General features: G+C 42.7%; 1 protein-coding gene and 1 long non-coding RNA gene across 10 annotated transcripts in view; one reads left to right on the top strand and one right to left on the bottom strand.

The window, feature by feature from the left end:
* Nucleotides 1-25,226, top strand: part of RBPJ (recombination signal binding protein for immunoglobulin kappa J region) — a 158,954-nt gene that overhangs the window by 79,920 nt on the left and 53,808 nt on the right. Inside the window, exon 1 of one of the 9 annotated variants that reach the window (XM_054202026.1) lies at nt 15,249-15,396. The exons of 5 other annotated variants lie outside the window; for them this stretch is intronic. In XM_054202026.1, coding sequence (XP_054058001.1) covers nt 15,377-15,396 — 20 coding nt within the window. In that variant the 5' untranslated portion in view covers nt 15,249-15,376. Of the gene's footprint in view, nt 1-15,248; nt 15,397-15,593; nt 15,731-21,424; nt 23,963-25,226 lie in introns of those variants that run through there. 3 more of the 9 variants (XM_054202035.1, XM_054202032.1, XM_054202025.1) reach the window with 3 other exon arrangements.
* LOC128909803 (uncharacterized) lies at nt 6,818-15,249 on the bottom strand. The gene is made up of 3 exons (XR_008466525.1): nt 15,163-15,249; nt 8,648-8,750; nt 6,818-6,946 (listed from the first exon to the last, which is right to left on the bottom strand). It is a non-coding gene; the product is annotated as an uncharacterized LOC128909803 (long non-coding RNA).

Genomic DNA, 25,226 nt, shown 5'->3' with positions numbered 1-25,226 from the left:
TATACATTAGTATTTTGGTCCCGAGCAGTAGCGCAGTTTTGAAACAAATCCCATCGTCATTTACTGCACATTGGTTGGGCTCGCAGAGCAGGTTTGGCGCAGAGAAGCACTGAGTTCCCTTGGCAGGGCGCTGACCCAGAAGCTCTGCCCAGCGCACGGGAGACGTGCTCCAGCCTCCAGCGGGGACACCGGAGGCCAAACCAACCAGTGGGCCTTCGGGCAGCTCGAAACCACTTGCACGGTGAGAGGAGCCGATCCAAGCGATCAAGTTAAAGGTAGCCTGAAGTTCAAATCCTTGAAATGCTTATAAAGAACATGCTGATTCTCAGCACTAACCACTTCAATATGGTGATCTATTTCTGTTACGATGAATTACTCATTAATGTAGACATAGCCAGCCCATGAGACATAACCAAAGAAGAAAAAAAAACCGAAATCCAAAAAAGTATCAAATAGGTTTTTGCACAATATTTTGAGAGGTATCTCTACATGTTTGTTTATTGTGCTGGTAGTTCCTCTACAGCCCTTGCCATCACCTTCTCCTATGACATAAAAAGTACAGCTAAGATTTTACAGATGAAGCAAGATACCTTAGTTTTAAATTAACCGATAGTTCAGATGGAAAAATCCTGAAATGGTAAATTTGAAAATACGGTATCTATTTTGGTCGGCTGTACATGAACTGAACAGATGAAATAATAAAGTAAACACCATCTCATTCTTAAACTACACTACAGTGGGGGATTTCTGATGAGACTGACGTGATGGCGGTCTCATTTTACAACTGCTAAAGCATCCATAGGTTCTTTCAAAATTATAACACACAGTAACTCACTAGTAAAAATATCACAAGAAAATCAGTTCCATTCTACACTATCTACCATTTTCACAGAGAAAGAGATTGATCACTGATCTAAAAATCAGGGATTGTGTAGATGCCATGGGTCATGCTCAAATTAAGTTTGCTTTGGAGAAACAAATTATTTTTTTGACCTAAGCAGCTACTACTTTACAGGAGTAATTTCTCGAGACTGAAAGCAACTGCCAACTTAACACAGCAAATGGAAGCTTTTTATTTTAACTGTGAAAAATAACTGAGAATTTTTAAGAAGGCTTTATTAATTTCAAAACTCCTGTCATCAGGACAGGAGCCTTCCTTCGGTTAAAAAGAAAAACTAACTTAAGATGATGACAGCAGGGTGCTCAAAGGCAGGTGCAGGTAAATTAAGCTTACCCACTTCCAACTTGGGCAATACAGAATTTACCCTCTTCTCGCTTCCTGGCTGATACGCATCTAGAAACTAACAATAGCATTTCTATTCTTCCACCTCTGTTTTTATGGTGCACTTCTCTGACTTTTCAGAAAGTACCAAGAATTCCCAGAAAACCTGTAGACATTACTGCTCTCTCCCAAGCAATATTCTCTTTTGCCTGTTTACATCGCCAAGCTATTCCCAGTAAGAGCAGCTATCTGGAGTGAAACTGTTGGTGCTGAAGACCCTGTGTTCACCCTGTGTACGTTTCAGCAGATTTTACTTTGAAGTAGCTCGAGCTGGACCTGTGGGCTAAAAAGCCATGAGCTGTGTGAGGACATTTGGGGAGCACCCTTCACCCTGAACAAGCACCACAAGCAGGGATGGCTGGGAGATTACAGAAATGCCACCACAGACACATCCCCTGAGCTCTCGGATGCTCCTCTTAACTGTCCCACCACACGGCCAGGCAGACAGCGGCAAAAGAGATAAACCCCAGCCACGCTGCTCTGGTCTGAGCTATTGGTGATGCCCTTCTATGCGTTCTCTTAGCCGATGCAACGAAGTGCAAGGGAAAGGAGAAAATGAGCCAGCTCTGTGGCTTTGTTTCGGGCAGCACTTGTTTTCTCTCTCCAGTTGTGAGCAACGGTAAGACATACCGTCCTCCTGGCTTCCAGGGCTCTTTAACCCTTTCTGCTTCTCTCTGAAACAGAGGGTGAGGAGGTGACAGCGCCACATGGTCCCTGGTGTGGGACCTGGCGTCCTCCACTTGGTCTGTACTTCATAATGGCACTTGTGAAAATGGGGGACTAAAGTAAGCGTGTCTATCTCAGAGAGGCGGTGAGAGCAAACATTAGTAAAATCTTACTTTGTTTTCTCGAGTCTTGCTATTGCAACTATACTCTTTGACAAAGCAGTGCAGAGGTGTCGAATATGACGATGATTTATTTTTGTCTCCACTTTTGCAGTGATTAGCATATTTTTCTTTTGATTTTGTCCTCCTGCCTGCAGCTTGCTCACACATTCCCATTTAATTCTCCCCCCTCTCTTTTTTCTCCCCCTTCCTTGTTTTGTCTCCCTCAGGTTTTTTCATTGTCACATTGTGCTCCTTCAAATGCCGAACGCATTTTGTCAATGGAGCCTCTGTAGTGGCTGGAAACCGAGAAGACCCTGTGCTGCTGCTGCTTGCCAGGCAGCAGGGGACCAGGGTTTTCTCAGTTTCCAGCTGCTTTTGAAGCAGCACTGATTGGTTTCTCTCGCTGCTGCAGAAAAGGCTGGCACACGGGAGCAACAAATTCAGCATGTCCTTCTGGCCTGTTTTCAATAGACCCGCAAGTGCCAGAACAGAGATGGGGAGCAATTTGATGCTGTCTGCTCAGCCATCCCTCTCTCTCTCTATCGAAGCAACAGTCTCTCCTTTTGCCTTTCTACCCCTTTTTTCCTTCACCACTTCTGTGATTTCTCTCTCTGACGCATCTCTTCTTTCCAGTCCACTACTCCAGCTCAGCCAGTTTCTGTAGGACCTTAAAGACAACATTTTCCTCTCGTGCTACTTTTGCAGCGCTATTTAAGCTGAGCAAGCACAGTTCTGTCACTCAGTGAGGTGCTACTCAGCCACTAACACTGTGCAATGGCTTAAAAGGTGCAAGTAGAACGGGGTAATGTCAGCTGCTTTTGTAATCAACATAAAGGACAAAACAAAAGTTTACTAAGTTGATTAAAGCAAGACAACCCTTTCAATAACCCTTTCAGAAGATTTCTATGACAATGAAAAGTAACGCCATAAACAATGGGAACAAATATATTTAAATACTAAAAGCTTTGAATATCTTTTTCTCCCTCCTGAAGTTTTAGGCATCTCCAATATGCTTGGGGAACCTCCTGTATTATACGCTTAGGAAATACCACTGCAAAGACTTACTCAGTCTGGCAATTTCAGGGGACTAAAATACAATGCTGTAAGTGGGTAGAGCAAGCAGAGAGAAGGGATGGAGGACAAAAGCAACAGAAGTCCACAATAAACGTATGTGTGCCCCAGGCCAGCTGCAAATCACTAAAATATTGCTTTCATAAAGCTACATAATTATATTTTATGTCTCCATTATTACCTAATAGTCATTTATCTGGCCATTAGGCATTAGAAACTTCTGGCAGACATTACTGCAGAAGCAATTCAAAGAAAAGATTTGGAAGAAGATAGGTTAGTAGATTTATACATGAGTTCAAGGCAGATACATTAAGAGAGAGCATATAAGTGGTTTGGGGGTAAAAATTAGGCCACGGCTCCACGAGGCAGTAAATCCAAAATTACAGCAGTTAATCCCAGATCAAAAATGTCACCGCCTCTTGATGCAATGTACTCAACTGGTACAGCTTATGGTAATAGATTAAATTTGTTCAAAAGGCAAAACTTTGCCGCCGTGCAATTCGGGTTTGATCAAATACCACTTTTTCTCCCATAGTTGTCACTGAGGCAGCACAAAGAATAAAGCTGGCATAAGCACTGTATTATGTGCTCCGGCTGATTCAACATACGTTTCATTGTGCCTGATCTGGACTGAATTTGTATTGCCCGGAGATCCGGTAACTCACAGAACTGGTCTTTATAAAAACATATCTACAGGCTCAGAGATAGAGGGTGATGTTGATGAAGTAAAGAGGCAATGCAAAAAATAAAACTGTTATTCTGGCCTAGATTTTCCCAGCAGTTCATCTCCTGCTTAAGTACCTAAACAAAAAGTTTCCAGCATGTGTGGTTTCAGCATTAGACTCCTAAGGTGTCCGCCTAAATGGGTACCGCTGGGCACTATATAAATTCATCTCATCTAGGCAATTATGAAAAATAAACTGAACTCTTTTGTTCACACAATGACAGATTTACAAAATAGAAGTTAAGAATACGGTTTATGTGGGGCACCACTTCTTTTAAGCATGCCACAATATGGTTGAGGAGGAGGCAGTATTCCACCACCAAGAGCGTGGTTTAGCAGGAACGTGCCATAGAACAAGAGGACTAGCATGGTTATTCAATTGCTCGTTTAGTAAAAGCTTTATTTTTATCAGAAACGTTATTTTATTAGGCAGAATGTACCTATTCTTGTGTTTTGAATTTGTTAGTAAACACAGGACTTCTAAAATATTTCCTGAATACTGAAGTCCCTTAGTTATCTACAGAACACACGAAACTAGCCCTAAGTTCCGCCCCCAGCATTATTTGAAGAATATGTCTAAAGTGCATCCGGATGGATGACTGTGAAGCCCAGTCTATTCCTTGTGCTAATCTAGTCGCTGGCTGCTGGAATAAAGCTGCCAACAGAGGTGGAAGCAAGCGCCAAAAGGGATGACTTCCACAATGTAGCACCTGTCTATTGTGGACTAGACACACAGGACAACACATTGCTTCTCTTGTACTACTGATGGGAATGACTTTCAGTCCCTACACATTTGGGCCAGATTTACAGCAATTACCTACAGGTTAAAGGCTTTTTATCCTCTCATCTTATTACTAGTGTCCTGAGAGAGCCACTCTGCCACCTTCCCATCCCCTGCCTTCCCCTCTACAAAATTACAGACATCAAGATACTTGCACTTCGCGTACATTTTAATATGTATCTGAAGTATAGATTAACTACCTTCTGCAACTTTTTGCTTCGAACTCAGTTCCACAGCACTAGATTGCTAAAAAAAATAAAAAATAAAAAATCCTCCTTTCAGCTCTGATCCGACACTGAAAGGCTGCCTAATTGCAGGACAAAGCTGCGCAGTTCAGCTGCATGCCCAATGGCTCACGGCAAGTGCCCTCCAAGTAGAAATATGTGTCTGAGCCCGGTGACGTTTTCCAAGGGAAGATGCAAAGGCTGCTCTACGTGTCCCCGCAGGCTCCAGAACCAGCTCTGCGGCTCCGGCAGCTGGGGCGTCCCGGTGCCAGCAAGGCCGGGGAGGTGGAGTCTGGAAAGCCTGTGGGTGCAGCTGCCTGGAGGTCACCTCTTCCCTATGGTGTTTCAGGCAAAGCACCTGAGAAGGCTGTCAAACGTCACATGGACGGGAGAGGCTTGATGCAGAAATGTCTGGAGTGGAGCTTAGTTAAAATCAACTGAGGCTAGGACCTAACAAGATTGGGTTTGCTTGTGCCAAAACCACTAATTATCAGATGAAATGTCAAAGATGATGTATGTGGCAGTGCTGTGACAGGCACTGCAGCTATGTCAGGCAGGGAGTACAGCAGCCCTTCATGTGTTTTTGCTGGGACAGCATGGTTTCTAGTTTTTTGGCAATGGGCCTCACTTAAAAAATGTCCTGGGTCCAGCTCCACCTGCCCTTTTTATAGCTTTCCAGGGCTGCTGCCCATTCCTCTCACCCCATGCTGGCGCTGCTGCCTGTTTTAACAGTGCTGATGCTGAGACCAAACTAATAAACTCAGTTGAATATTGCTGAGTTTGTCCCGAGCACCGCAGATGTCTCTTCTCTGGGCTCCACTGCTCCCCTGCTCCCATTTTGATGTGGCCCAGAGAAACACTGGACTTAGCCCCGAGGCGAGTTACCCCAGATCGAAAAGAAAAGCTGGGCTTCACCTCTGTGCCTCTGCACTATGTCTTAAGGTCCAGCAAGAAGACCCACCTCCAGTTGTAGGCACCGAAGGTGTCACGTCTGCGTGCGTATGTTGATCCACCGGTGCAGGAGAGCACTAAGCAAAGGGTTTGCCATACCCTGCAGTGACGCTGCTGGCGTCGAAGCAGCCGTTTTTAGCAGAAATGCATTACTCACGAGTTGTTTGGGCCAAAGAGATGCTAAAACTGCTCACTTGGTTTCAACATCGCAGTGACACAGTTGTACTCGTCCTTTTTCCAGGAACTGTTGAGTTGACGTCTGCCAGGGCTCTGCACCTCGCGCCAGCACGTGGCATGAGCCTCGTAAAAAGAGATACACACAGACAAGCTGGGGTAAGCGGCACAGATCATCTTGCTGCTGTTACAGAATAATATATCCAAGTGTTTAACAATTTATTGTCAAAGATCTTTCCTATTTAATTATCTTCTACAGAGGGCTCTTGTAAATAGGCAAAGGGGAACCAGAGAGACCCAGGCACCCTTTTAGCGATGCTACGTCAATTACAAATACAATGATCACTAGGTTTGGGCTTATTGGTGACAGTTTTTCTTCCCTTCAATTTGTGTTACGGCCTGAAATCACAAAGCTGTGATCCCCCTAGAACCTCCTTTGTAATGCATATCAACTTTCGTTGTGCCCTTTTGTTCCCGATGTGACGGAGCATTGTGGTGCCTGTGTCCAGGGAGCAGGTTCGCTTTATTGTTCTTGTAAATATGTACTGCTGGGCGCAGCTCGGTGGAAGGCATTGAGTTTGTGCATGACTGACGCCGACCCGGACAACTGCTCTGACCCCCAGCAGATGGTGGTGCAGGGACTGCAATGATCTGGAAGTAATAGCATGTGCCATTTCTTTTTGTTTGGAACAGACAGCCAGACCCTGCGTTTCCCTCCCCTGCGCAGCAACAGCTGTATATACAGTACAAACTGGCGAAACCCTAACTGTCGCTCCAGCCTTCCTCCGCTGCCATTAATCAGAAAACCTCGGGCGCTGAGACTTCGTCGAGATTAAACACTGTATGAACACCACATGGCTCTTTCCAACGTTAATAAAATTGCGCGCGCTGAGGCATAGATCTGTTGCTTTCCTAGGAAAAAAGTGAGGAAGAGTTAAAGATACCCGCTACCCCCAATATTAGACTCCGTAGTGTTTTTTTTAACCTCTACCCAGAAAAAGCCAGGGTACAGGAGCCAGTATTAACCAAGCATTTTAACTTTTAGCCTACAAATAGCCTCTACTGTAGCTTTAATAACTTTTCATTGTCATGTGTATTAGTTTTTATCAGGGACCAAAATAAGTGTTTGTTTTGAAAGGAAGGTATAAAATGGGTGAAAGTCCACAAGTGATGTTTTTTTCCAAGGCTGGGGGAGATTTATTGCTTCGGAATGATAGTGGAGCAGTTGGTATTTGCTTTTTTAAGTCAGAGGACAGATTTTTTATAATTCATTGTATATGGGGCATCTCATCAGAGGTCAAAAATGACAAATAATAGTGTGTTGGAGTTAATAATCATCCACTGTATGTTTGGCCTGTGTTACCTATGGCCATAAAATTGTCCTGACGGTCCAGAAGGGAACTTCCTTGGGATGGATGGAAAAACTGTTCCCTGCTCCTCCTCTCCCAGCCCCAGCCGAGACGGCTATCAAAGAAAGGGGCTGAAAACCAGCTGCACTCTGAACATTGTATTTCTGGCTGCTATAATGCTTCTGTGAGGCTTTCAGCAGGCAGGTCAAAGAAAGGCAGACTTGCAGCACTCGAAATGAGGAACAAAAGTGGAGCAGGAGTAATGGCAAGGAAATGCATTTCTTTTTCCACAAAACCTCTTTAGACTTTTCCCCCACTCTATACCAGCATGAACACCACTTGAAGATTTCACACACAAGGCCCTCAACCTATAAGCCGCCCATGTCCAAACTGTCAGGCCATTCCTCTGAGAGAGCGGCCACATTTACGGTGCTTCATTCAGAGCAATCTCCCTCTTTCTGTGCAGGGGAAACCTCTCCTGGGCTTGCCTCCCTCAAACTCCCCACATTAATGCAATATTCCCGGGGGCACCTGAAGTCTCCCGGGTCGCAGCATCGCAACATTGCTCTCAGTTACAGTCAGCCTCTGCTGCTGGGCCATTGGCTGAGATGCATAATTCTCGTTATCTTTCATTTAGAAATTTCATCCTAGACTTGAGAAATGAGCTCATAAAGTTTGCTCAGAACAGCTTCAGTTTTGACAAGTCCCTGTCTTCTGAAGAAAAAACAATGTTAGAAAATCCCTGTTTGCCGCCGGTGTGAAACCACCTTGCGTTCATCACCCATCAGAGTTGGGTCAAGGGAAAAACGTTTGCATTTCTCTTTATATGACTTTTAATGAAAACTATTCTTCAGTCTGAATTCCTTCCAGACCCTCCTGGTCTTGCTTCTAGTCTCACTATCTCAAACGACAAACACTTACACAGAAGTAGCTTTACTTTCTTGACTAATCCCATTAGCTTTAATAAGTCTAATCGCATGAGTAAAATTATGCATGTGCTTAGCTCTTGGCAAGGTCAGTGCCAGTGGCGAGCAGAAAAACAAACTGATAATGAAGCCACAAGTGATAAGAATGGCTGGTTATTTGGATTTCTAGAAAAAAGATACTGCTGTCTGGAAATGGAACACCACTTATTAAGATTAAAGAGGAGAGAGTGAATTCTGAACCAAGACTGACAATAAATAAAATTATACAGAAACACTTTAATTAATGAGCATCCATGACATGTCTCCAGTTACCTCCACAACAACTATAAGCTCATTACCTTAGTTATGACTTATCTGTTCATCCATTCATTTTTACAAAGCTCATCAATATGATATCCAAGCACTAGTGAACTTCAGCATTAAAAGGTCACGTGTAATCCCCTAAAAGGAAAAAATTCAAAAGGTTATTTTATTCACAAGTGTCAGCCACCCTGGATCTGAGCAATGAAATATTCTCAGGCAATTTGTATGGAATTTATTTTCATTTATTACTGCCAGAAATAGTCTTTCTTTTTTCAGAACGAGGATTATGGAAAACGGGCTATAGAACAGCAGAGGTTCAAAATGAGAGTGGTTAGACTAAGTCCACAACAACTAGAATTTCTCCAACTGTTCTTGACAAAAGAAATAAACCAAATAGATATCAACATGGCAGTATTACAAGATAATTATTTTTTAGGATTACGTGTTCTTTGGCCATGCCTTTAGATGACTTTAAAAAATCTTCCGTTTCAGGAGTGTATAACTTCCTCAATGTTTTAAATAAAGAAACAGCCCCAAAACAAGTATTATCTTCATAGCCTGAGGCCACGGACAGTCTGTGTAAGCCACTAAACACACAAAATTAGTTTAACTTCATACAGAACCAGCACGAGGCTTAACCGTCACTAAATTCTCCAAACAGTGTTTACGCAGTACCTAACTTTATACTTGTTGTGAAGCAATTCTTTTCCTAACTCCTCTCTCTAGCCATAACTAGGAAAATTCCTGCATGCACGTACTTGTATGTAGAATTACAGGTTAAGGATTTCTGTCTATATTTCCTCCCATTCGACGTAGTGTGTGGTTATGACTGGGACCTAGACCTTCCTAGTACATAGTAAAATGGGCTGGTTTATAATGTCAAATATAATGTCAAAGGTTTTCAGTGGTAGTTTTATCAAGGGGTTATGTGCAGTTTGTGGTTTTCTTTTAGAGTAGGCTGCTGAGCTCTTTTTTGTACCTTGTTACAGTTAGTCTGAAATTCCCTTAAGCACTATATCCATCAGAAAAATGTGAATAATCAAGAGTGTGGGCTTCTCTCATGTTTTATCAAACCAAATGAGTTTTCATTCTTTGGGGGCTCTTCTAAAACACATTTTACTTGTAGGTAAACATGAAGCACGTTGGCATACGCTTGCTCCAAAAGCCTTGTGAATGAGAGAGCCGACTGGCTGAAAAAATCAGCTCTAACTCAGTCACCAAATTACAGGCTTGGGTGTGAGCATGTCTCTGACAGTGTAGATGGTAAACTAATATACATCATGAAAACAACAGAACTGCGACAGCACCTCTGGTTAAACAGTTTTTCTGCACAAAGGCATCTGTTCACATTGATTCATAACTGTAGCATTGCGAATTCAATTTGTATTTATATATGAATAAAATCGATAAAACATCTGGAGCCATATCATAATCTTTAAATCCTCCTTTTGCTTTGTTAGTTATTTGTGATAATTCACAGCCTAACTGAGTAGTTCAATCTTTCCTGTCCTCTTGATTTCAGTGGGACGCAGCTCATTTCCTTTGGTGTACTCTGCTCCAAGTCAGTCCTGCAGGGAGCAGGCAGACTGAAAAGGAGCTGTATCTCCTCTAGCATCTTTTTTGGAAGATTGGAGATTTTTACACGGTTTATCCTGCTGTACTCTTTGTCAGGAATGACTTTGTAATCCTGCATACTGCAGGATTAGTCTTAGAACTGGTTTGGTGGGTATACACCAGGTCAGGGCGGCGTGGGAGCCATGCTCCCAGCACCACCATGGTGGGTCCTGGTGAACCTCTGCTCCGCCGGCGTCTGTGGCTGTGAACACCGGGGTGCAGGGGCACCCAGTGGGTGGTGGGCAGGCTCCGCCAGCCTCCAGGGCATTTGCCTCTCCAGCTGATTCACCAGGTTCACTGAAGCCTGGTGGTACCTGCAGGGGCACCCTGGGGATGGGGAGGCTGATGGCAGCAGCCTGCACTGCAGAGGAGGGCTGTGCGTGGAGAGCAGGACTAAGGGAATAACCCGGTGCTGCGCCTCATGGGTGGACGGGCACCACATGCACGAGCGGAGGAGCGCTGAGTAAGAGAGGCTGAGAGACGGGCTCTTCACTCTTCACTTTACTCTCCCAGTAAAACTAAGGAGAGATGCAGGACAGTTTACAGGCAAACAGAAAAACAACTGCACCTTATGGAAAATAAGTGAAGATGCTTTGCCTGGGTAGGGTGAGGAGCAAAATTGAATACAATGCCAAGTGTCTTAACAGTGTGTTCTAGAAAAGCATTTAAAAATAAAAGGTTACAGAAGTCAGTCATCAAGCTGTTCACACTGTTAACCTACATAACCACATGATGTTATTACTGGTAACCTCATCTTCCCTCCTCCTCTTCCTTCCTATTGTTTGCTATACTCACTTCTTGCATCTTGCCTTTACATTATAAAAACTCTCTGTGAAGGGACTGTACTTGTTTGCAAGGCAACACTAGAGTGAGGCCCAAGCCCGATCATAGCTCTTGGGAACGACCATCCTAAGGCATACTTATCCTGGCATTAAGATGCAGCTTCAGATTTTTCTTTGTGCGACTGTACTCTCTGAGGTCAGGACACACAGGCAAAAATTATTTAACAAGGCTCCCACTGCAGATTGCTAACTAGCCCATGCTTTCTCCCTATCGTCCTCAAGACGACGCTGCAAATCCTTTGAGCGGCGTTGAACAACAGCTTCCATTTCAAGCAGCAGAGGCACTTCTGACATCGAGCTGTCCAGCTAGCAGCTGAAGCGATAACTTTTGTTGGCACATACACCAAAGTTCAGATGTTAAGATATGTTCTGTGGGCAACTGCCTGTTTATTTTCTTTCCTAGACACGCGGTTAAACCACATTGTACATCCTGTGCTTATAAAATTCCAGCAGGGTTGTATCACCGTACCTACTGCTAGAATGTGTGATTTACACCACCAGATATAAACTGCAGAGTCTGGAGATCAATCTGCTGCTTCTAATGAAGATTCAGATAACTGTGTGGTTCTACTACCTACCAAGCTTTTTAAGGTCACTGGATTTTATAAATAGCTAGGATTTTACAGGACACACTATGAGTTATTTTTTACAGAAAGATGCTCAGCTGGGAAGGTGACTCTTGTCCCCTTGCGTGTCTCTTTCTAACACGCTTGTGCTAAGCACGTAAGGGACACAGGGTGCTTCTACACAAACGGGTGCAGGTCTGTTGTCTTCTCACCTTTCTTCAAGCCAGTGAGGCAGGAGGCAGTTGCCAAACAAGAAGCCAGCCAGCATGTTAGCTACTACCGTGCCCAAAGGGATGAGCTCAGGGCAACCCAGAGCCAAGGCTGAGCTGGGAAAAGTTTGGTCCAGACTGGTCAAACAAGCTGTTGAAATCTTCAACCCAGTTATCGCGCCTTGCGTCCAGCACTCCCTGCTCCCATCTGCCCTTCCGCTCCGGAGCCGGGCTGCTCGTGCTGCGCTGGCTGGCAGCTTCTTCAGTACCATCCACGAGACAAAACTCCGGGCCAAAAGACCTCCTCCCCCTCCACATAGAGGGCCTGATCCCTAATGACTCCAGGGCTCTTGCTGGCTCCCTGGTCTTTTCTCCTCTTTACACCCGAAGTAAGATCCTGAGAGGACTGGGGAACCGTAAGAATTCCCAGATGAAGCTGCTGGCATCCACTCAGCACAGACGCATGGACCTGGCTCTGCCCACACCTGCATGCCTCGGTGAATCCAAAGAAATAGGAGGTGGTCTCGTCCCCCAGTTTACAAGTGAGAGTAAACTGGATTTCCTTCTTTAACAGCCTTCCATTTTCGAAGGCGGCTAATGATTCTTAGCACCCAGCTGGAGTCACCCGTCAGCGTCTGCTTGGAAGAAAAGCAAAGCCCAACGCTTGCTGAAATCATGTCCTTCACAGGTGCCTCCAAGCCCGGCTTCTCCAAATCGTCTCTGAAGTGACGGGCCTGATTCAGAACCCTTCCACCAACCTCAGCAGAGCTTAAATCAAAAAGTCAAACTACCGATTTGCATAGCAAACACAAAATTTTAAATGGTGCAAACCTTGTATTTAAATTTGTTTTTCTGCCTCAGCTCTGGAAGCATCTACATTCATTACAGACCAGAAAGCGGGGCCTAGTTCCCCAAGGCGCTACATGCTTTCAGTTTCCAATAAAGTCAACAGGATTTGCTCACACTCTACTATGTGAAATACAAACTTTTAGCAGCAAGAAGAAAATTCAATGCATGAATGATATTAAAAAACCCTCTGTGGTGTTATTATCTTTCCTTCCACCAGCTACTCACGTAATTTCAGGCTATTGTTTTTGATTTGAATAGTATTCCTGGCCTTTTGAACTCCAGATTGTTTATAATCCAAAATAAGAAAAACCCAGTGGTTATTTGTTTTATAATGTACCTCTGTCAATGATGGAAAGGATTACAATAGTTTCTGTAATTATTAATTCTTTGAAATAATATACCTGCTCCAGTATCCAATTAACCCGGTTATTAATCGAAATGCCTTCTTTGTAAAATATTAAAAGAGTCTAGACACTGCAGATTATTGTGTGCTGTATTTTTAGATTTTCCAGTTTGATTCAAAACACACTAAAAGAGGGGCCCCAGAAAATGACCATCTAGAGACAGTCCATGGCAAATATCCAGAAACCATTCTTAATGGCACGGAGTTAGCACAAGCTGAGATCATTCTTTAGCCTTGGAAGAAAAAAAAAAAAAAAAAAAGAAAAGAAAAAAAAGGGAGAGAAGATGTTTTTAGGAAGAGATTTCCAAAGGGATTATGAGCTGCTCTTTGCAAACAATACAAAGGATTTCCAGTATGCATTGTGCTTTTGCCGAGAACTGTGCCTATGAAGGAGCCAATCAAAGTCCTTTCATACCTAACGAGGAGGGCGAAATCACGATGGGGAAAGTCCCTTAATGATAGCAAACAATAGCTGTTTGTACAGTGAGTAGAATTACAGCAAACTTTGCTGCCAAACAATCTCTTAAAACATGATTTTACTCATCCGAGACATTATTCATTGAATTAGTATTAACAGTGGAAAACATATATGGGAGAGAAAACCCAAATCATATTCATGGGATTACCAAAATGTTAATATTTTTTCCCTAATTTGGGAGACAGCAGAGGTATGGAGATGAAATAATAAAAATGATGGAATCTCAGCAGAACTTGAAATCGATGTTGCATTGTGCTAAAGTTAGATTGACATGTTATACTAAAGACATAGAGGAATTTGGACGGACAGGACAGAATCTTTGACATTAAACGATTAATTTTCAAACACAGCCTTCTAATGGACGATCAGACCCTCACCTTGAAACCGGAATATTGTTAAATGAATCCAAAATTGGGGTCGTCTTTTTTTGTTACGTCAAAATGTTGAAGCACCTCCAGGCAATTTTGTTTTGCAGGTAACTTCTGTTCCCGTGCCAACGTTCAGCAGCCCGCCTGAGAGGTCACCACGAGGTTCACTTTATTGGTGGCAGTCTTAGCATGCTGACTCAGCAATTTTTGTTTGCTAAACAAACGTATCTCACATGTTGTGGTTGCAGGTGACAACAAAATTGTGTAATCAGGTTTTTCATTTAAAAACAGTTTTTCAAAAAAGTGGTGTAATGTAAGAAATCTAGTAGGTTTTTCCAATAGCTGGGCCTTTTGATGCCAGCCTCCTACTGTTAGTTTTTATTATTTGGAAAATAATTTCTTCTCCATTTCCCACTGGTTTCTGAACTATGAATTAATTTTTAAACTGCATAATGAGTAAAAAAGCGTTTGGTCTGTACTGCCTGACAGGGCTACCAAATACAATGATACAGGCTACCTCACTGGCAGGTTTTGACTTTCCGTATAGCTCTGGTAGGAAACAACCTTCCCAACAGTTACCAGCTTTGTGGGGGAGGGTGTTAATACGACTGAAGTGCACGCACGCACGTCACTCATTGACAAAACTTACACAAAAGCTCCGGTTTGAACTCCTGAGAGAACATTAATTTTACACCGGGGGAACAAACCCTGCCCGCCCCCAGGTCCACCCCACTCTCCCCCGCCCCGACCGAGGCCCCATGGCCTTGCTGGCCGGGCCCATAGCGGGCCGGAGACCCCGCGGGGGCCAGCCGGGCCGGGCAGAGAAAGCCACGACGCCGGAGCCCCGCTCCAGGCCCCCACAACGCGGCTGAACCCATCAGCGGGGCGGATGGAGGCCTGGGCCGCGTCCCGCCAGGGCCCTCATGTGCCGGGCCCACCGACAGCACGAGGCGGGCGGCCCCACACGCGCTCCCCGCGGGGGTGGCTGGGTGGGGAGGAGACGGCGGTGAGCTCCCCTGGCTGGCGCTGCCGGCGGGTCCCCGCGCGCTGCGGTCACCTCTCCCCCCCACCCCCCTCCTCGCCCCAGATGGTTTCTCCCACCCCCCCGCGTTGGTTCCTCCCCGCCGCCAGGAGCGGACGCGCGAGCCGGCAGAGGGAATCCCTCACTGCCCCCCCCGCGCAACGAACGCGCGCGCCCCGCTCTCGCGAGATTTGCCCCACCTACTCTCGCGAGAGCGGCGCAGTTCCCACGCCTGGGCTGTTGTGTCTGAGGGGAGAAGCCCGGCCGCGCTGAGTGGGCGGTGCGCGCCGCCCCCCTCCCCCGCCCCGCGCGTGTCTCACGGCCCCCGCGCAGGCGCGTTGCGGGCGCGCGGAGGCGTGGGGAGGGGGGGCCCGCTCTCGCGAGAGTAGGAGTTTTGGCGAGAGTTTGTGGAAGATGGCGCCTGTTGTGACAGGGTAAGTGCGGGGGGTTCGCGGCGCCGCGCCGGGAGCCGCCGGTCTCTGGGGGTGCCGGCGCGCCGGCTGTCCGGCTCCCGTCCCTCGGCGCCTCCGCCGCCCCTCTGGGGAAGCGTGGGCTGGTCTCCGGGCGGCCCGGCGGCAGGCCCCGAGAGGCAAAAGCCCGGGGGGCTGGGATCCCCCCGGGTGGGCGCACGGGAGGAGGCCCCCCGCGCCCCGGCTGAGGGGCCGCCGGCCGCCGGGCTCTCCGACGGGTTCCCCCCCGACGCCGGGATGCTGGCAGGGCTGGGCTCTTCCTTTGCTCCCCTTCTCACCGGCCGGGACTCCGTGCAGGGTCAGTGCGCATCCCCGCCGCTCCGGAGCGGGTCCCTCTCTGAGGGCTCCCCGGGGAGCAGCGGGGAGCGGAGCCGGGGCTGGCACAGGCCGTTCCCCCCTTCTCCGTCGCCCCGGTTCGCTCGTCCCGCCGCAGGAGGGGAGACCCCTGGGCTCCATCGTCCACAGACCGGGAGCGCCCGGACAAAGGGGTTTGTTTCTGCGGTGAGGAGAAGTTGAGAGCAGCGTTCCCGCTGTGCCTTAGCCGCCCCGGCACGGCGGGGCCGGCGGGAGGTCCCGGCCCGGGTAGCCCAGGCCAGGCGAGCGGCTCTGTCACTGCCGCACGCCGCGGCGGAGCAGCCGAGCGCGGTCAGGCGCCCCGCTCCTGCTAGCAGGACACCCCTTCCCTCGGGCTGGGGGGCTGAGGTTGCCTTTCTCTCCTCCCTGCACGCCATTCCCAGGGCTTTGTCGAGTTTCCTTCACTACCTTCCTGCTAACATTGCATTGCAGTGAAGGAGAGCAGCCTCCCCACCCCACTAAGCCACGCTGGATCTTAATGAATGATAGTTGCCATCCCTTTCAACCACACTGGGTAATACTTAATCATGGCCAGCCAGCTGCAGCGTGTGTCACTGTAATAAGTGACACCCTCTTAGCCACCTACAGCTGATGAATAATAACAGATCCACTGCTGGTGTATAGTACGCAATCTCACCTGCGGTGTTACATTGCATATTGCCATCCTCACCTCATCTTGAATTCTGCTGCTTGCTCTAAGTGCTGCGTCCTTAATTTTGGACTATACCGAGCACGTGTGACCTCCCTCTAGGTGTTGAGGAAAGGGGCAGTCAAGAGACGAACAGGCGGTTTCTGTACTCCACCTGTTTGTTCCAAATGAAATGTTGACTGTTGAAAGTATTACTGTGTCTTTCTAAAACGTGGACCTTATTTTATGATTTCACAGCGTGTCTGTGACCTTCTGTCTTCCCTGTGGGATTACATTGTCTACAGCGTTGGCTCTGTGGTTAGAGAGCAACAGCCTGCTTGGGGGTGGGGTGGAGTTGGTGGTTGATGCTTTTGTTCTCATGGAGAAGGTAGCATTATGGTATTTTGTTGTTTTGTTTGGCTGCAGTAGTGTTTCCAATTCCTCATTCTTGTTTGTCAAAAACTAAATCGAAGCCTTTGCTTGATTTCTCTCCTGATAAAGGCATCTGGCTGCTCATACACGTTTTCCCAATTAAATGTTCTTTAGGGAAGCTGGTCTTGTTTGTTATGGTTCCTGGAGTGTACTATTTTAGAGGTTATAGTTGAAAGAAGGGAACAAATGCTTTTAAAGTTTGCTATAAGTATTAGTCTGCACTCTAGTTAGCGATTAAGTTTTTCCACGTTTCTGTTAGTTTACTCATCTAAATATTTGGGCTCCCTTTCCTTTTGTTTATTATTATTACAGGTTTGTCAGAAGTCTTCTCATGTTTGTGACGTTACTTTTATCCTTCTTAGAGATCTGTTAAAATGTTGACAATAACAACTGTAGATTATTTTTTTTTAAATAAATGGTCAAATAATTTGTAAATTAGGGAAAAAAGCATTTTAACAAGAGTGAGAAAAATTGTAGTTTAGGTTTTTAATACTAAATTTATTGTTCAAAACCTGTAAGTCCAATTCTCTGAAAAAGTAGTCTTGTTTCCTTATTGATAAATATTTTTAGCATTGTTAAAATTAAGTCTGTTAACTTTAGTTACTGTTATAGTTAGATTACATTAAGGAGCCTGATTTTTTCATTATATGACCTGTTTTTGGAGTACAGCTCTGATGTGGAGTTGTTTGTGTATTAGGTTTAAAAATCGATGATACTCCAGTAGCTGCATTTTTTTATTTTTTTTTTCAAAAAACTGTCAGTAAATACGATTTTCTTTCTAGACAGTTCTGGAAAAGCTGACTTGCACTGGAAAAAAGTGCTTGCAATTAAAAAGCTGTAACTGAAGAATGTAATACCCAAATACCGCATTGTATTTTCATGGGCAGCTTGCAGTTCTTGTAGCTTCTCAAACTTTGAGATAAAGCATATGGCTTTTGTGCAGTCAATATAAGCTGAATGTAAAAACACAGTTTTTCTTCCTGTGAAAGCCTAAATTATGGTACATAGGTTTTTGCTCTGTTGGAATGGAATAGTAGGGATTTACTGCAGTACTTTTGGGGGGCAGTAAGAGTACATTACCAGTTTTTTGCTTGCAGCATGTGGCACGCTCCTGCTACTTGCATCACAAGGAACATTTTGATCAAAACTGCTTTTATGTACAGTACCACCGAACCTAAATTGTACAGTGGCAGAACTAGGTATAATGAGAAAGTACACAGAAACATGAACCAAGTGACTGAAAATGAATTATTAACTATTTGAACTATTTAAAATTAAGTGGTTAATTTATGTCTGGGATAATAGGATAGTATTTGGGGGGTTTGTGGAGTATTTTTGGTTTTGCTTGTGAATGGTTTAATGAAACTTATCGTTTTGAGATGACAAAATTAATGAAAATGTTATTTAATAAGAGAAGTGCGTTTTGAGTGCAAAACACTTTGTTATAAATAATTACTGATACTACAAAAATACCTGTAGGCCTCAATTAGTTTGAAATTTGCTGTGCTAGTCCTAATACAACCATACGACAGAACTTCTAATCCTAAGAACTTAAATTTTGTGTCATCTTAAAATGACATAAAATATGGAATGGTGTAGCCTGGGACGACCTGATCTTTAAAATACTAGAAAATAATGCAAGAAGCCATTGCAAAAAAAACCCTTGCAAAGATTCCTATACCAGCAAATAAATGAACAAAATTTAGAAAGGGTAGATAAAAATGATAAATGCTAGATACAGGTTTGAGTACTTGATCAGCAATAAAAGCCTCTGTAATAGCAGAATACAAGATAGTGCTTGGATTATTTTTCACAAAAGTTGAGAAGCCTTGAAAAAGACAAAAATAACTGAGTGGGCTTATCGCTGGTGTGGTGTTTTCCATAGGCACTGTAAAGTAGAGAATTGTTTTAGTAACACAGAGTTCTAAGTATCAGACTACTTAAGTTATGTGTCTGAATTAGTCATCCAAAAGTTCTGTGGTTACGAGGTGTTTCCTGACCCAGAATACTTAACGATTTAAGGGTAAGGGAAGACACATCACATCTGTGATGATATAGGCGAATGTTTGTTATCAATGCAGTGAATTTTAGTGTAGTGGTCTAGGTGTGCCAGCCATCTGGTCGTTTTGTTTGTTTGTGGTTGTGTTTGTTTTTGAGAACTATGGATAAACTTGTAGGAAGTTTTTGAAAGAAGAAGGTCCTGCTTTGTGAAGCTCTCCCAAGGGCAACAGAAGAGAAATTCAGAGATGAAAATGTTAACTTCATCTACATCCTGATTAGTGATTTTAGGATGGGGACATTGACCAGTAAGGGTCTTGAAGCAGACCATAAAGCGGATGCTGCTCAAGAGATGGGGGAAGACTTGTGTGATCTGACCTTAGGCTAAAAAAGCTATCTAGAGAGGAATGTTCAGAATAAATAGAACAGGGTCAGCTCTGGATTTTGAAAGATGGAGAAGGATGCTTCTCTAGTTCAGATGTGAACCGCTGTGGTCACAGGATAAAATTTAAGCTACTAAAGGCACGTCTTGGTGATGTTGTAGGCATTGCCAGGATCTCAAAACGAGCGTATTTCTAGGACCTATAGGGAGCCATAGTTTGAGGGCTGATGCTTTGTCAAGAGTCCTGAAAGTCAATGACTTGCAGTGGTGGAAAGGAGACTGAAGCAATGACGGAGAGCAGAACCTGTGTTTTGTCTATGCTGAGACTGAGCTGATAATGAGGCGTCTGTACAGAGAAAGAGAGATGCAAGCTGAGGTGTTAGCTTGGACAAACACAGGAGTTAAGAAGTAGAGCGTATGTTTCTGATTAATGGCAGGGAGTTGATAGTTGAATTTGAATCCTGGCCCTGGATAAAGTGAGGGAGAATGGAAAGGGATGCAAGACAGAAACCTAATAAATAATTCCTAAAATAGTACAGGTGAATGAGGAGGCTCCTTCAGGAGGCTACACTGAAAGAACAATTAGAATAAGGGATGAATCATGAGAGCAACAATGCCAAGGAAACCAGTTAGAATATTTCCAGAAAAGAAGCATTGCTGGTAGTCCTGGGTGATTGACAGGTCTAGGGAGATAAGAATTACATATTGATTCTGAGCCTCGTCATAGGGTTAAGGGTGCAAAAGATGTTAGAATGGTTTCAGTGATGCTCAAGGAGTGGAAACAGGATTACATAGACTATAGGAGTAGAGTTCAAGGATGGGATCTTCAGGCTACAGTTTTTACTGTCACTGGAGGTTTAAACATAGTGCTTATTAAGATTTGAGTAATAGCATAACTACAGCTATTGTGTGTATGCACATGATGAGTGTTAAAGGTTGGGAAAAACTCATTTACAATCAAATGAGTAGATGGTTTTGTGTGACTAACATCTAAATCATTATCAAGGAGAGCATGTCAGCATCATAAGTCTGGCTATTGGGAAATTGTGAGCACTATATTCTTGAAGAAGTCTTCTGAGATGCTTACACATATTCTTTTAACCTTTTTTAGTTTCAGTCAATTTGATGAAGTTTAGCTCTTGATTTGGATTTTATTTGATTTCATTGTTTGTTTGTTGTATTAAGTAGCTCTTTGTCATTTCTGACTTGGTCATTCCTGTTGATACAGAGCACAAAGACTTTAAAAATAATCTTTTTATAGCTTGATTTCTCCAGAAATAATCTGTAGACTGTTTTATGAGGCATAATGTGTGTGTGTTTTTTACCGATAGTTAAAAGGCAATATCCTTTGCTGATACCTCTTTGCAGAGATAACTCTAAGTATGCTATTCTGTACTATGAATTGCATAAATGATCATGGGTTTGTGAATGAGAGTTTCTGTCCTCTGACTTGCTAATTTCTGCTTTGCAGTAATAATTAATTATAGGGTGGTTTTCACTATTCTGAAATGAAGGAATTTCTGTATTTAAAAATAATGTGAAAAGAAGCTAAAGTAGCCTGCAGCTTCTTATAAAGCCTTCCTAAAAGACATGTGGTGCCTTCATGGGCAAAGATTTTGAAAAAAATCTTTTGAAACTTTGTTATAGTTAGCAACTCATTTTTGGTGAAGAGTGCAGTTAAGGTGCAGTACATACCTGTTCGACGCTATGTTTGTTTTTTGATAAAATTGAAGAGAGAAATTGTAACCAGATTTGTAAAATACATGTTTAATACGAACAACTATTCTATCTTATGGAATACATTTGAATCTCTATTGGGAATGAAGAATGTAGTTTATGCAAAATATTAGTTTCACATTTGGAAAGGAAATCATGTCAGCAGAATTTTAAAGTTTCAGGACATCTCTTTTATGTTTGTAATACTTGCCACCCTAAATTCTTTGGGTGTTTGTTGCAAGCACATTATTAAATGACCCATATGGCACTGTAATGTGCTGAATCACTGCTTCCCAAAAGCATTTCATGGCAAAGATGTACTATTAAGGGGATTTTAAAAAAAAAAATCACGTTATTGCAGCATTTTAAAAAATTGAGCAATTGTAGTGCTTGCCTGCTTTTGAAGAGTTGCTTTCCCCCCCCCCCCCCCCCTCCCCGTGTATTTAGGTCAAGAAAGGAAAAAGATAAATGTCACTAGCTGACTGTCAGGTGAAATCTTAATTCTGTTGGCAAAACTGGATATGTCTTTTAAGTCTAGTATTTTAAGGCAAGTTTGTAATTATATGTGTAAAATTATATTCTGAGTTCTCATTTTTCAAAAACTCTCAAATTTTTATGTGGAAATGCTTATAATGTTCTAATATTGTACACTTCATACTTGTCTTGAACATAATCACACTAATTAATAATTAAGATTATATGAGGCAAGGAAGTAATATGGAATTATGGTTATCTCTTTCCAATGTAAAAACTCAGAAAAGGAAACACACAATAAATTTCTTTGAAGAGAAAATTATTAATAGAAAGTAGTAGTTTCCATATCATTATATTCTTACTGGGTCTTGGAAAAGTAAGTGCTAAACTTAGAGTTTGACATTATCTTATTTCCTGGGGTTCTACTTATGTTGTGGTGCACTTCACTCATAATTCGTGGGTGTATTTTGTGGTTGCTACCTTTTTTAAAAAAAAAAGTACCCATTGCAACCTAAAGAAACACTCTTTCATAGCGTGTTCCTATGTGACATTATAGGCCACTTTTCAGTGCTGATGTATACTATTTAAAATCATTTCATTTACTGAAAAATACTTCATACTCTTCAACTGGAGTTTAGTTAGCCAGATAGTGATATATGGCCATGTATCTTCATGCTCTTCTGCTTGTAAATGCATGATCTACGTATTCGCAGCGGTAAACTTCTTTACTAAGAAAGGAAAGAAGGTAGGGGTTTCAGTATGTATGGTGTGAGACATTTCTTGATTCAGGTTGCAATTTTACATCCTTACAATAGACACAGGCTATGTACAAGGTTTTACGTGGCTTTACAAGGATAAACACTATTTTTTTTGTTCCATTTAATATTTTTTGTAATTTTTGAAAAGCTTGACTGATCTGTAAAATTTTACCAGAAGATATAATCATTATAGTGTTTTATTATTTTGATTAATCAGATTTTCAATGAATGACATGCTGCTGGGGCATGATTTATTATTTCTAAAGCAATCTGAATGTTTCAGTCAAAAGCATGTTTCTTCAGCAATTTCATGAGGCTCATTTTTGGACATGTGTTTTTATGTAGATAAGTCTTGAAAACATTCTTGTTGAATATGTATTTCTGTAATTATTTAAATAAAGTTGTTTTCACTGCTTCACTTGGAAAACATGAAGACATTAAGGTGGTTGTGTTAAGGTATAACTTTTCCTCATTTGTTTCTTATTCAGGTGCAAGAATTACCTCCTTTTCATTCTAGTTGCATGACTAACTTGTATGAAGTGCCATTTAATCAGTATATTGAAAATCCAGGACACCTGTTGTAGTAGGCAACAAGCTGTATTGGGAAGTGGTCATTTTTGACTGCTCTGTGTGAGACTACACCTATTGCTTCATTTAATTTTTCTGCTTCTGATAGGTGAGATTCAAGGGTATATATTGCAATGGCTTCTAGTCAGTCTTTTGATTGTTAATCTAATGATTTATAGTTATTTGAGTAGCAGAATGAACATTTATAATTTTCCCTTTATTCGTATGGACAAATGTAGAAATTTTTCTGTATGTGCCAGAAAGAAGTCTTTCTAGTGGTATTCTTGATAACATTACTTGATCTGTTGGACACTTCATCTGCACTTTGTTTTTTTTTTTTTCAAAGCTATAGTTGTGGCGTATTTCCAGTGTGTGGTGCTTTGGGAGATTACCAGGAAACTTGGTATCAGAATGAAATTTGATCAGGCAGCCATGAAATTCACGATTTTCTAAGCCTGAGAGAAAGAATTGAATTGTGTAAAATACTGGTCCCTAATTTTTGCTGGACCATAGAATGGCACAGAGTAAAAAATACTCTCTAGGCAATATCTTACTTTTCTTTTCCTGGCAGCTCTTATTTGAACTCTGTAATTTTGTCTGGGAGCAGTGGTAGAGAATCTTGCAGACGGTGTTTCTTTTGCAAGCTGTAGATTAGGAACGGCCAGTGTAGAAAATAAAGTTAAACTTGTTTGCTTAGCAGAAGAACTTGTGAAACTAAGCTTTTATCAGTTTTTGATACAGTGGGGGGGGGTCTCTGATAACGGGTTACTGCTTTCACCAATGCTCTTACGTAAAGCGAACTTCAAAATGAAGGTCTAGAGAATCAGAGGTGCTTGTGCTCCCTCTGAATTTATGCCATTGCGGAAGAGTTCTAAGGCCTGGCATAATAGAATAAATAATAATTAAACTTACTCAGTTATTTTGTTGTTGTTGTTGTTCCAGCCATCTGCGTAAAAGCCCTTCATGTCCTGAACATGAAAAAACAAGCACAAAAAACCAGTGACTTGCCAAGGTCAAATGCAGAGTCTGTGGAGAGGGGGAAATAGAATTACTGTCTCCCGATTCGGTTCTCGTTGCTCTTTGTGGTTATGGGCTGTTCAGAGTTTGCTGGGTTTTGACAGGTGGCATCATGTCTTCTCTCCCTGCTGTGACTGTGTTAAAAGTGAAAGATGGGCAAGAGATAGCAGACTTTCTTATGTTCTTAATCTGCATAACAGAAAGGTATGGTAAGGAAGATGAACAGTGACTGTATTTATAATTAATGTGTTTTGGTAATAGTGTGGGATATTAGAAGAGACACTAGAGAGATGCTGCTCTTACATAATTGAGACATAAAAGCAATGGATAGGGCAAGACCAGTGGATAAATGTGTCATGCGGGAAAATGAAGTGGCACTGCAGTGTGCTGTAGCCGTGTCTTTATTCTACTGAAGAAATTCAGATTAGGTATTTATTTTTAAAATTCAAAATATTTTACCACTTTCCAAATCAGCTATCCAATTCTGGCTTTGGTAGTGGGTGTAAGAATTCAGAAAAGAAAAAGCTTTATTGAAAGACTGGTGTTACTCTGCATGTGTGTTTCTTTTCATGCTCTCTTAGTTTTGTAGTACATATACAGTGATGACTAGTAAAATCTTTAATAATGTAATATCTTCCAGAAGTGAGGGGGATATAGCAAAACTATTTTGGACATGTCTCTTCTGTCCAAGTATTTTTCTGGCCAAATTTTTTTTCTTCTGCTGTTCAGCACTTCTTTGCCAGCACTGAGTCCTGGGGTGTTGTTTTTGGTTTAGGCTTTTTTCTTTTCCTTTTGCATTCCAATTTTTTATTTTTTTTTTTTAGTATTGCCTCGTTGATGTTGGTTTTGTTTTGTTTACATGTGCATTACAAATCTCTCATTAATAAGCTATGCAGAGCAGTTAATCAAAATAAGTATTTGGGATCAGGCTTCCTCTTTGGAAGAGGGTTCTAGCGTGCTTGGTGCATTGTGACAAAGTCTTTCAGTCAGCACAAATGATACTAACTTTGAATCCTAATCACGATGTAAAAGTTTGAGAAATCTTCATTTTAGTACTAAATTTACAGGAGTGGCTTCCATTATTAGTTGTTTTGCTGCTGATTGTGGAGGTGAATGTCCCTATTAGTTTGTTGGCAAGAGTGATAGAAGAATATATTATGTAGAGATGGAAAATAGGGAGTTCTCTAGATCTGAAGTATTATTTACCATGAAGGTCATGTGAAACAGGAAAGTTAAGGCAGAAAAACTTATTCTAATATCTATTTTAATTAATAATACAGACATTGGCCAGGTTCGTGTTCAGTTTTGATAATACAGTAAATATATTTGTGTTTGCAGTGCTTACGTTTGGATAGCATCACTCTCAAAATACTAAGAACTGTGTTAAAACAAACATTAGAACTATGCTAAAACAAACGTCAGAACTTTTGGCATTTTTATTTGCAATGGGCAGAATACCTGTATTTCA

This window comes from Rissa tridactyla, chromosome 5, assembly GCF_028500815.1.
Source record: "Rissa tridactyla isolate bRisTri1 chromosome 5, bRisTri1.patW.cur.20221130, whole genome shotgun sequence".
NCBI classification, from domain to species: domain Eukaryota; kingdom Metazoa; phylum Chordata; class Aves; order Charadriiformes; family Laridae; genus Rissa; species Rissa tridactyla.
Note: the sequence above shows the minus strand (reverse complement) of the source record. Positions and strands in the feature narration are given on the sequence as shown.